Source organism: Anser brachyrhynchus, assembly GCF_964034855.1.
Source record: "Anser brachyrhynchus genome assembly, chromosome: 11".
Lineage (NCBI taxonomy): Eukaryota > Metazoa > Chordata > Aves > Anseriformes > Anatidae > Anser > Anser brachyrhynchus.
In genome coordinates, this window is record NC_137706.1 from 20,714,008 (window position 1) to 20,726,648 (window position 12,641).

The 12,641-nt window shown below is 37.3% G+C and overlaps 1 protein-coding gene across 6 annotated transcripts in view; it reads left to right on the forward strand.

The window, feature by feature from the left end:
- IQCH (IQ motif containing H) overlaps nt 1-12,641 on the forward strand; it is an 85,031-nt gene that overhangs the window by 37,442 nt on the left and 34,948 nt on the right. For all 6 annotated transcript variants that reach the window (XM_080551487.1, XM_080551485.1, XM_080551486.1 and 3 more), the window contains 3 exons: nt 3,967-4,050; nt 6,377-6,552; nt 10,604-10,876. In XM_080551487.1, the coding sequence (XP_080407613.1) occupies nt 3,967-4,050; nt 6,377-6,552; nt 10,604-10,876 (533 nt within the window). The remainder of the gene's footprint in view (nt 1-3,966; nt 4,051-6,376; nt 6,553-10,603; nt 10,877-12,641) is intronic.

The window sequence follows — 12,641 nt, forward strand, 5'->3', positions numbered from 1 at the left end:
ATTCTAAAGCTATAGGGAAAATGCACTTCATTTAGCACTTCACCTGGAGCCCAGGCTGTGATGCTGTAACATGCTTCATACGGCATTCTGCTGTAAATACAGGAATTTGTGTATGTGCGCGTAGGAGGCTGCAGTATTCAAGTGGAACTTCTTCCTTAATGAGGAAAAAAGCAAGCAGTAAAGAGAATTTGAATGCAAATGTTTTCTTAGAAAATTAGGGAACCTGTTCAAATAAGGCATGCAAAAAAGACGTCATCCAAGGGAGGGATTTGAAGAGGCTGTTTGAAGAAGTTACTCTTGCTTGTTTATCCTAAATTCATTGACACATCTACATTTTTTTAAATACTTGTGAAATTTTGGGCCCATTACTGGGACACTTCCAGCTAGCAACGTTTTATAGTTTGTTCGTTGTGCTGTTTTCCAATTATGCTTTTGTTCTGCCCTATCTTGTCATTTTTTGTTTTGAAAAAGAACTGCTAAATACCCTTAACCATGATACTGAAAAATTTTGCTTTCTTTTCTTTATCCTTTCGGAATGTTGCAATTAAGAAGACTGTCTGGGTAGACTTCTGGGAAGCCAGGCAATTTAAACAAGTAACACTTCCTTCAGTCTAGGAGGAGTAAATATACAGAATGACAGCTGATATCAGCAGGTTTTTGGTTTTTGTTTTTTTTTAAGGCCTGAGTCTGGGTAATCATAAGAATGTGTCTGAATTATAAAAGCTGGGACAGCAGATAAGCACCCAGAGACGCTGTTTGACTATATGCCGTTAGTGGTTTCTGTCTTCTGTCTTGTAAGCCAAGAACACAGCCCCAAACTCTCTACTCACATTTCCTTGACTTCAGCATTTACATCAAGCCCGAGTCTAATTTTTCTTCTTGTGCAAATAGAATTCTAATAAATGCAGATAGACTCATAACTGAATTTCTCAGCAGTCTTCATTTCAAGAACATTTTCAGACTTATGTCAAGTTTCTAGAAATGATCCAGGAAAGGGAATAGTGAAGGGCTTAAATTATACTACTGTAAGGAAAAAATGTTTCCATTTATTTCCCCAAAACAAAACTTATGGTTTCTAGTACAGCTGAAAAAAAGGATATCATTTTCCTTGTTTAAAGATTGTTTAGCATTTTTGTCAGCTAGTGTAATGAAAAATGAGTTGGAAGTTTCTAATCAGATTTACTCCCACACTCTAATGGATGAATACAGTTCTGCAATATTTGGGATTCAAATACTGTTTCTCTTTCAACTATTTTTAAATGATTGATCAGTCTTTCTACCCAAACAGTTAGATTTACGATAAATAAAATTTGGCACCTTGTATAGCCCTCTGTGTATTCATCAAAGCTTTTTCATGTGATCCATGAATCCTTTTTAAAAGCAGTTTCAGCTGAACAGTAGGTGAGTAAAAGTTAAGTATTATTTACTAGACCTGTCCCAAGCTCTTGGAAGCACACGGTGGCTGAATCCCAGATAGCTTGTTTTCCTCCTTCCCCTTCAGACATCGCCCCGTGGTTACTCAAACTATCCCCCTCCTCCATGATGCTCCTTCTGTTTTCAAAGGTGAGTTTGAAAAGTGTTGTAGTTTCTTTGCTGAGGGAAGACACTTTGAGACAAGCAAAATTTATTAAGAAAATCACAATTAAGGGGCATTAGGTCATGGTTGAGGTTGAAAGGGGAGGTGAAAGCAGGCCCTTTACCATTATTTCCTACACCCGTTATTTTAGCACTTCTATAACTCTCCCTATAACTTACCCCTGTGTAAATTGGGAGCATTCCACTGAAGTCGTTGCACAAACACTATCGTAAAACTCATGCAAGGGAGGAAGTCCCTCAGTGTCCTTCCAGTGCCACTAAACTGAGAAATCAAAATTCTTGGTTCTCACCTTGCAAGGTCAACCCTCTCGTAGACCCGCTCTGTCAGTCGGATGCTGTGATGCTCTGACGCCTCGTGCAAATGAACAGCCATATCCTCAAGTGCTCTGCCATTGCCAGCTTTTGTCAATATCACTGTTTTCAGACACGATTTGGAATTTAACTTAATCAGATTACAGGCATAGATCAACGAAAGTAGTGGCTGTTTGAATCAAAATAGGAGCTTTTGCTTCTGGCAAATGCAAATTTATTTGAAATGTTTTGTGCTCTTGAGACCAAATGCAGAAGCTCAATGTTAGTGACACATAAACTACGAGTACATTACAAAGCAGAAATATTGGCCCAGGTTATGATTGTACTGGAACATTGGGAATATGAGCACAGTATATGCAATTCATTTGGGCAGAATTTTGTTTAAACTGCAAGGAATGAAACATTAAGCCTCTGCCTTTAATAAGCATTGTCAGGTACCCAGCCATGCAAGTGCAAAGTATTCCAAACGTGTCAGGTGTGAGGATTAACTTGGTTCATGATGTCCGTTGGAAGGTGAATGATTCACGAGAAATGAATATTCCTCTCAGTAAATCTAATAGGGTCTTAGCAGTGGAAGCTAGTATATTGTGAATTAATGTTTTATTAATCCATCGTAGAAAAGGTCTTGTAGTAGTTGGTATGATGCTGTAGTGTATCTGCAGAACCGTAAAAAAGCAGAAATTTTTATTTTTGTACTATTGCTACTTTATTATTCTCTTCAAATCATTTCTGATTTTCCAAGCAATATTTGCGTCTTATTTTTCTGCCCAGTTGTAGATCTTCAAAATAAAGCTGTTTTCATGAGGGCAGTTTAATGTAGGGAAATCAGCTACTTTCTACGCTTGAAATTTAAATGTTTTGAAATCGTTAAGCAACACTGTTAGTGATTTAAAAATGATCCCCATCTTGGAGAACCTTGAGACTGAAATTAAGATAATCAGAGCAAGCTTCTTCAGATTATCGTAACTTAATTTTAGAGTGGCAAAACCCTTGATATCTTTTACATTGATGTAATTCTGCAGGTGCATAGTACCATTGTGCTAAGTACAATATGTTGATTTTACAAGAAATTATTACAAATGCATCCGGTGATTTACATTTCTCTATTTGTTTTGTTTTCCTGTGTGCAATATGGCATTGGCACATCACCTTAGAATGTTTGTTACTTCTAATAATTGTCCTTGCAGTAAAAAACAGGTGGATTCACATGAAAGATCCCGTTATCATCTTCCAAAAGGAAAGCAGTGAAATTCTAATTTTAGTCAAACTAAGTTTTTCATAAATGATTGGTCATGTGCAGATACATAGGAATATTGTAAGGGTCTTGTTAATGGATCTTAAGATTTCATGCCACGTACTGAGTGTTAGGCTGAACTTCCATATTGATTTAATCACAGCTCGCAATAACAACTCGCATCGTGTGGTTGTGTGTGTTTGTATATACATACTGATTCATTTAGAATTAACTTAATTTAAAAATTACGGGATTAGAGATTATAGTCACAGTGGTCATGTCATTTGCAGCAGTCTTTTCAAATGCAAGTATGCAATCAGTTGGAAGTCTGACCTCCAAATAGATTATCCTAGCTCAGACAGGCTGCCACTCATTCATCCTCTGCAACAAAGTGATCAGGTATCACTGAGACATCTTCTTAATGAAGTGTTTTTGTTGCCTTTTATCTGTGTGAAGGACAAAATGTACTGCTCTACCGGGATTCTTGCTTAATGATGGTGTCATTTTTTTTCAGTTTAAAAAGAATCCAAATGCACAGAAGATGAGCAAAATACTCAGATGTGGCCACACATCTAAATTATAAAGCTCTATAGGTTTGTAGTGTTTAGGTCTTTATTTAAAATCTCATGACACAAAAAAATGATGTTACATCAGTTCATTAGTAAAAGTAAATTCATAAAGATGATGTAACTTATGCAATACCTTGTTTAGGATTTGAAATACTTATATTACAGCTTTTTAATATAAAAGTCTGATTTCTTTTAAATATGTATCAGGGCTTTTTGAATATATTTTGGGGGGGGTCGACTTTACTTGTTTTCCAGGATATTCCCAGTGCATTCGTGAACACATTCCTGATTTTGCTCTTCAACAGAATTTACAGATGGGAAGACTGTGTGACATACTGGGTATGTTACGAGCTGTCGGCTGCCTGTATCTTGATTGTTATTTGCCCGTACTTGTGAGTAAAAGAGAATGGTGGGTGAGGACTTTCCTTTTGTATTAATATTAAATATAGAGAGCATATAAACTCAGAAGCAATTACGCCATTTTCTCCTGTCCAAGTTATTCATAAGAACATCATACTGATTTTTCTGACTCTGTGATAATGTAAAGCAGCCTCATCCTGTGGCATGCTGAGCACCACAAACGAGCAAAAGTGCTTAGTGTTCTACAAAATTAGGTAGCTAATTCCGCCAGTGTTCATTCAAGCTCATAGAGAGAGAAAGATATGCTGGGAAGGAACAAGGCCTTATTTAAACCAAATTTTTTTTAATTAGCAAATGAGGTAAGAGGCATGCATTAAAAAGTTTTTCCTAGAATGACAGTCCTCTTTTAAGCAAAGCAATGAAGAATATTATTTGTCAATGACCAACTTCATTGGCTTCCTGGAATGACATACTTTACATGATTCATATATATTTCAGTATCATTATTATTTTATAAATGCCATTTAGTAAGTTTCTAACAAAAATATATTAGATGCAGAAATTTACAGTTGCCTAAAATAATAATGTAATTGCCTTTATATATTATCTAGACACTAATACTGTTTTTCCACAGTACAGTTTTATTTATTTATTTATTAATTCATTTTGTCTCTGAAATGATACTTAGAAACTTAAAGGTACAAAGTCAACACATTATATAGGCAATCTTTCTTATGAAAATCTGTGAATGTGAAAATTGGTTTCACTCTAAAATGTAAAGTAGACCATGAGTAAGATGCAAACTAGGTGATTATTAACTAAAATATTAACTAGGTCAGATGCCTTCCCTGTGCCTGGCAGAAGAGCATTGACATTTACCACCTTGGTTTTCTTTTTCTTTACTATACCAGAGGATTTCCTTGCTTGATGTGACTTGCTATTAGCTAAGCTGTCTTTGAAGCCCCACTGTGTCCGAAGCAGACTTGCCTCTTTACAGGGCAGAGCTAAGAGTAGTAAAATCTGTTGCAGCGTTTTATTCACCAAATGCACTTGAGCTTGTCATTTTTTGTCAGTGCAATACTTTCAGCATATAGACAACATGGGGAAGTAGGGTTTTTTTGTACCCAGGCTGGTAAATTTTCAGGCTGATTTTGTCAGTCTGAATAAATGCATAAAAGAATATTGACTAACAGTTCTAGTGAGCTCTTCTTTTAACTATTTTTAAAAGTTATACGGCAATGAACTGTGTTAGGTAAAGGCTCTACCAGTACTCAGATGTAAGGCTGACTGTCGGATGCTGTACTGCTTTAATGCTTCAGTTGAGACTCTGGCCTTACATTTTTAATGTGTGGTGTTTGCCTGTAGCGGTGTGGCAAAACAAAAGTGAATGAGTGGGAAATCTTATTCCTTTATAACGATAGGTTCAGGGTTTCCTTAGTCCAATAGTTCATTCACGTGTAAGAGCAGTTGTCCCTGGCACTTTCAGGGCTCTTGTTTCTGTGCCTAGTAAAGACACTGAAAGACTTCCTACTGATTTCAGCAGGAGCTGGATAAAAATCTAGGAGTGCTTTTTGGCAGCATACCCTATCAACGTTACAAGGCAATTAGTTCATTAACTCATTTATTAATATTTTAGAAGAGCACAGTGGTAAAAATTTTCCAAAAAGGCCTATATTAAAGACTTTCACTTTCTCATCTCTTAGTGTTTGTGTATGTGCAGTCTTTCAGACCAAGTTGTTTTACATGCAGAAAACAGATTTTCACGCAGTGGTATTTAACTAGCTAATCTGCACACTCACATGCTCAACAATAGTTATTAATGGTATCCTACCGTGAGCTTTTATTTGGACAGGACAAGAATAGGAGCAGGCCATGCAAAATCCAGGCAGCGTATGAAATTGCGATTTCATCAGCTTTCTAAACTTAATAGCTCAGTTTTATAATTTACTGAACTTAATGGGATATATTTTTAAAGCAGTGTACAATTCCCATTGATGTTAATGTGAGTCGCGTAGATAAATCCCCCTGCAAGACTTTCAAAATTCTGCCCCCAATATGTTCTGCAGATTGAATTCTGAAAACTAGCTATTTCTTTGGGTTGCTGACCTGTCTTCAGAGAAATGCTGAAGCACAGAAAAAGCAGTTAAACCACTAAGATTGGGGAATTAAAGATCCTGGTTTTATTTCCAGTGCTTTTTTTTTTAGGGAAGCTGTTTGTTAGCAAATGTTCAGGAATCATCAGATTGCTGTTGTGAATGGAGTCTACCTTTCTCCCAATAATGAACATTGTGCCCCTTTGTTTTAGATGCCAACGTGGACGTCATCTACATCTGCCCCCTTCATCTGAGTGAGGAGTTACTGCAGTATTACAATAAACTCCTGGGTCTGCAGGCAGCTGTTAGATCTGGGAACCCTGAGGACATGGGTGACCTGCAGGACAGGTTCAAAATTCTCACCCCTGAAGCTATAAACAGCTTCCCTGTGAGTTTGTCTTCTAATTACTACAGCTTGAGGGATGCAGTAAAATTAAATTGGAAATTTTATAACTTGTAACGCTCTGGTACACATCAGTGAAATATTATTGCAAGTTTAAGGGCTTTACTGATTAGACTACTAGTTAGAGCATTGGAAATAAATATCCTGGTTTAGCTTTATAGACTTAGTTGAGATTGTCCTATATTGGCTGTTTGTAGACCACTGTTCATTCTTACTATATGCTTGGGACTGTGAACTTGATAGATTTATATCTGTAAGCAAATCACAGCAATAAACCATTCTTATTACTCAGACTTTATCTCTGGGTAGCCCGGCATCCAATCATCCATGTGTTGGTAGTGTTTCTTGCAATTAATCCAGCTTAAAACTTTTTAAAGAATAGAACTTAAAACTGTTTAGGTTAGATAATATAGAAACATGATTTCTGAACCTGCCAAGTCATTTTTAAATCCACATGCTGGGACACCATCTAAAAAGGGACCTTAACTATTGTGTGCTACATACAGTGCTTCTGATAATACTGCAATGCAGTGAAGCTCCTTTACAGTGGAGAAAAATTAAATATTGTAAATATTGAGTTCACAGTATCTTAGCTAAGATTTGATTTGTGTAAAATTTTGTGATACATTTATATCTCTAGTGTCTATGCTTGAATCCCTGTTTTTGTTTTCAATATATATGAATAACCCTCTTCTAGTTATTTAGTTGAACAAGTATTGGTTATACCCTATTTTGATGAAAATTGATGTGTTCAGAACTTAAATAAGCTTTTTATAATTACTAAATGTGTTGGTTTTCACATGTAGTTCCATAGCAGCATACTGTTCAGCAAAGCACTTGTGTGTATGAATCCATTTCTGTTGAAATAGTCTGAAACCACCCATGGAAAAAAGTGCTTAGTGCTTTTGCTGTATAACAAGGGATCACTGAGTCAGAGCTGCCTGCTAGTTTTTCAACAGTTAAAGTGAATTCTGTAGATATGAACGTATTTTGATTTCTCTGAAGTTGGAGAATCAAGATGATATTCATGTTTTTAGGAGCTCTTTTCTTTAGTGTTGGTCTTTCATCTGAATACTGGTGTAATCTGTAAGAATCACACGTGTCTGTGCTGTGCCATAATTTGACCCTTCACCTTGTAAAGTTATTTGGATGGTAAATCCTTGAAAAATACCGGCGATATATTTTATTATTTTTCAATTGCATTTTGACAATTCTAGCTCCCCCCAACTCCCACCCTCCCCAGGTACTGGGCTATTTCTCCAGTACTAGCTACCAAATGTTGGAAGCTTTAAAGAGCCACGTACATAAAACATACTAAAATATCATCTAAAACTCATCATATTATGGACAAATGAGGTGCTGCTTAACATGGACATGCTGACCAGGAATGAAAAATGGGTTTCATGACTGATTTTCATCATGGTGATTTGATTGAAGCACTTGTAAAAGCAGATCATTTTCAGGCATGCATCTCTTTTGTATAGCCTTCACTCTTGGAATATTTCTGCTAAAATTTTCCAAACAAAGCTTCTTTTCCAGGTGAGGAGCAAACAACCCTGTGAAAACTGATTATGCTGCTATGTTTTACTGGGAAATGTTTATGTGCTTTGATATAGGGGATAATTTTAGTTGCAAGGGCTGCATGGTTCTTTCGTGTATATGGACTGTGCCCCCGACCCAGTTACAGAATGCTGAGAAGTATGCTAGTGCCATCAATACGAATGGGAAATTGCAATATCTTTTTTACGTAGGGAAGAATCTGTACTCGTAACTGAATCTAGTCACCCGTTGGCCTCAGTGACCATGAATTTAGCTGTCATTCTGTCTGTGTAAGGGTTAGAATCTTGCAGGTTCTTTTGGGGCATCCTTCTGGATTACTCTATAAAACCTTTAGTTGTACCAGTGTGTCTGAAATTACTCCTGAAGTATGAACGTCTGTCTTGAAGGCCACCTCAGCAGGCTACTCTGAGCAATTCCAGAAGCACAGGTCAACCGTAACCAGCTTGCTAGTTGCGTTGGTGGAATGGGATGGAAGGAAAATCTATGGAAAAGAAAACCAGACACAGAGAGCCCTGCGCCACTATTTGGTGTCTGCAGAGGGGAGACAGAGAGACTGCGAGGAAGAGGTGTCCACATACCTGTGTCCTTTAGTCACTAGTTATGAGAATGATCTTGTGTGACTCTGTGGAGCCATCTGCAACGTGTTACACTCTGCTGATCCTCAACTAGCAGCAAATTCCAGGTGGGGTAGTGGCAGCCTTGCTCATTGTGGTGAAGTTGATGCCAAGTTCAGCTTCTCTGATCTTGAGAAGTTTAAAAAAAAAAATCAACAGGCTTGGGAAACAAGAACTACATTTTGGTTAATCCGTCAACTATTATTCCACTGTGTTGTGCTGGAATTCTGGGGATTCCTCAGTCCTCCTGCTTTTACCTGCTTTTGCTCACACTACCATATATCATGGCAGCCATACTGCTCTCAAAGCAGGAATGAACTAGCTTTTACAGCCTGTTTCTTGCACTCCTTAATTAACTGTAAAATCTATTATTGAGAGACACGAAACAAATCTTGTCCCCATGGCCCCAGGGAGCAAGTGACCGGGGCTGGAAATTGATCCTGTTCTCAACATGGCAGAACTCTGCCACGAGACCAACAGAACGGGCCATCTCCGTGCTTTTGTACCAGTGCTCAAGAGAAAAGAAACAACCGAATCAGAACATTAAGAGTCTCTGTTTTAAAACTGACAGAAGGAAAAAAGAAAAAAAAAACTCCAGGAAAATGTGTTTGTTGTTCTCTTTGCCCTTATACTTGTGTGACTTCCTTTTTCCTACTAGAAGTCTGAAAATTGTCTCATTTCTCAGACCTAGAGACGTATCCCCCTTCTCCTTGCAGTACGTCTGGCTCCTTTAGAGAGAGTTGAGCACTTTGGGGAGCGATGTGTTTGGTACAAGAAAGCACTAAGCAAGTGACAAAAGGGATTCCTTTTGTCTGTTTCTGGGGGCTCCCCCATCATCCCCATCCAAGGAGTTGGAATTAGGATTTATGCTTCAGTGCATGTGAAGGAGCATCCAGAACTTTGAAGGAAAATAGGCCGAGTTTCTCAGTTCTGCATATCCCTAAGAAAATCTAGTATTTAGGCTACCCTGGAAAGGAATACTTGGGCCTCAATTAGATAAAATCTCAATGTAAAGAAGTTTTCCTTGTTTATGGCAATCTTTTGCAACGGACCTCTATTGTACTGTCCCATCCATCTCAACCTCAGTGCACCTCTATACCTTTGTAAAGATAATTGGGTTGTCTGCAAGCAACACACAGCAAATACTTGTGAGGTTTCACCTGCCACGACTGACATTCTTAGATTAAATTTAAGGCTGTCACAGGCAACTTGTTCAGCAATAGAGATTTTCTTTTTTAGAAGAAATGAAAAATTCCTTACAAAAAGTTGAAAATCTTATACTGAAAAAAAAAAAATCTCTTACCTTGAGTACTCTGCAGTTGCATTTACAGTAGCTATCACAACTACTGTATAATGGGAATGTATATCCCCAGTAATTTAATGTGATCAGTGAAAGCTTTTGTAAATCAAAGTGTTTTATTCTCAGAGAATCGCTTAAAATACTGCTGAACTGTATGGTGAAATACATTCTCTGCTATAGGGGTTTTTCTTCATTTTTGTATTGATTTTTAGGTGCTTTAGAGTTAAACCATGCCAGAAGTGTTGCTGAGATGAATCACTATTATCCAAAGGCCACCAGCCTCTCTGCCGACTGACAGAAGGATAATTCCGTATGGATCAAATAAATACAGATGTGTAGTAATTAGTTCTATTCCCAGTGAGCCCATTTCCAACACACTAAAGATGTGCACGATTATGGAGCCTCACCCCAACAGCTTTTATCAATTTAAACTGCTAAGCTACAGGATAGGTCATAACCCAGCCTGCTATTAATAATGTATTTATTGTGTGCAACATTATAAATTAGGTTCATGGAATAGAAAAGAACACCTTTTAACAAGAATAATGTTATCTTTATACAGAAGCATCACATGTGCCTAGCCACTCAGCTGAAGTACAGTCCCAAGACAATCAAAAGAATAAAAATCCTTATCCAGAGCAGAGATGCCTACATTATTGGAGGGGTTCCCCACAAAGATGATTTAGCAGTGGCTGACATGTTAAATGTGCCTATATTAGGCTCAGTGCCAGAAGTGGCTCATCTCTATAGTACCAAGTCTGGAAGTAAACGAATTTTTGCCAGTGCTTGTGTGCCAACCCCTCCCGGAGAATCTGACATCTACAACAATGAGCAGGTAAGCAGGATGTGCTCTGGGATGTGTCAACATGCAGGGGCCTGTTTTCACTTGATAGGATGCAAACTTTGTACAATTGCAATGGCTGTATTGATTAGACCCTAACTAGGTTTGATTAAATTGTGGATGAGGTTGGGCTCTTTTTTGGCTGAATCCCACCAATTAAATGCAATTCGTGTCCCAGTCAGGAAGCAATACAATTGTTCTCATACTCTTCGCATTCGATTTTGAGAATATATAAGCCCTTTTGGATCAGTTACTTCAAGCAGCTTGTGTTGCTGCTCCATGGATGAAGTCATGGCCTTAATGAAATTAATAGGACTTTTACCAGTGACTGAAAATAGAACAGGAATTTCTGGGAAGCAAAGTATTTGATGAAGGGGAAACTTCTTCCACTTAGGAAGCCAGCCATTCAATTTGAGGTTCACTGAGCATATCTACAGCTGAAGTTTTACCTTGTCTCTGGCTTGTCATTGCTAAATTTGATGATCTTGTCAGCATGACAAGACAAAATATTACTAAACTAAAATTACAAGGCACATGACTTTTCTATAGCGTACTCAGCTGACATTTATTTTGCATTCTGTGCCTCAGTATTTCATTCTAAAGGCTGAGTTTGCAATATGTTATTGTATGTCTAAATACAATCTGTACTGATTTTTATCATATTTTTATGGAGGTAATCAGTGCCATTGTTCACAGGTATTTTTTCTTAGATTTTTCACGTTGCTTTTCTTTTTATTAATCATCTTTAACACTGAAAACAACCTAAGCTACACGAATACGTTGCAACTTCTATAGCAGATGAAATAAATACATGATCAATGATCTGTAAAACCACTGTTTGATTTATTGTTAAATAACTAACTTACGTGAATCTAATACTTTTGATTCATACTACAGTGTTATGGAAGTTCTACTTCTGCTGTTTGCGTGTATGAAATATTGACATTTTAGGTTAAATAATCAAAGCAAGGTGACACTATGTTAAAGCACAATTCAATTTTCACTTAAAGATAGCACATAATTCTTTATGATTGCTACAGTCCTTACAGTATTATTGATCCTTTTCATTACTGTAGGGGAGTCATCAAGAAAAACACATTTATGGGATTCTCAAAAGCCACAAATAATAGCAGCTGAAACACACATGTAATTGTATTTGAGGTCAGTGGAAAAAATAATAATAAAAAAAAACCTCCCCAAAATTGTTATGTAAAAATACCTTCTAGCTAATGCAAAAAGATTTGATAATACTGTTACTGGGTTCAAAGGCATCTGCAGTTTCTACTAAGCTAATTGCATCCTACGCCAGCTGGGCAAAAGGCATTTGAAGCCCATTTAAATCTGTGTACATATACAAATAAATAATTAGCATTTTTATAAAGCCTGCCTGGTAGCTCCTTCATATATTTATAACCATATAATGTACTCTCCAGTAGGAAAATTCCACAGATGTTTGGCTGGTGTTAGAATCTGGCACAATTGTTTCTCAGATTTTGCAAATAGGGTAGTCCATCCCACGATATTCCCTGTCAAAACCATTTATTTAGCTGTACCGATTATCCAAAACCTAAGATTCTGATGTGACAAAAAAAAAAACCCTGGACAAACAAGATTCTGTTTTCTTTTTTGCAGAAAACAGAATGTTGCTGGTTGGTAGTCTGCCCAAGCGGACTCAAGTACCGGATGAAGACCATAAATTCTTCATCAAAAAATGTTCAGGGTTGCTTTCACTAAGTGTCTGAGATAACTGTAAAAAGAG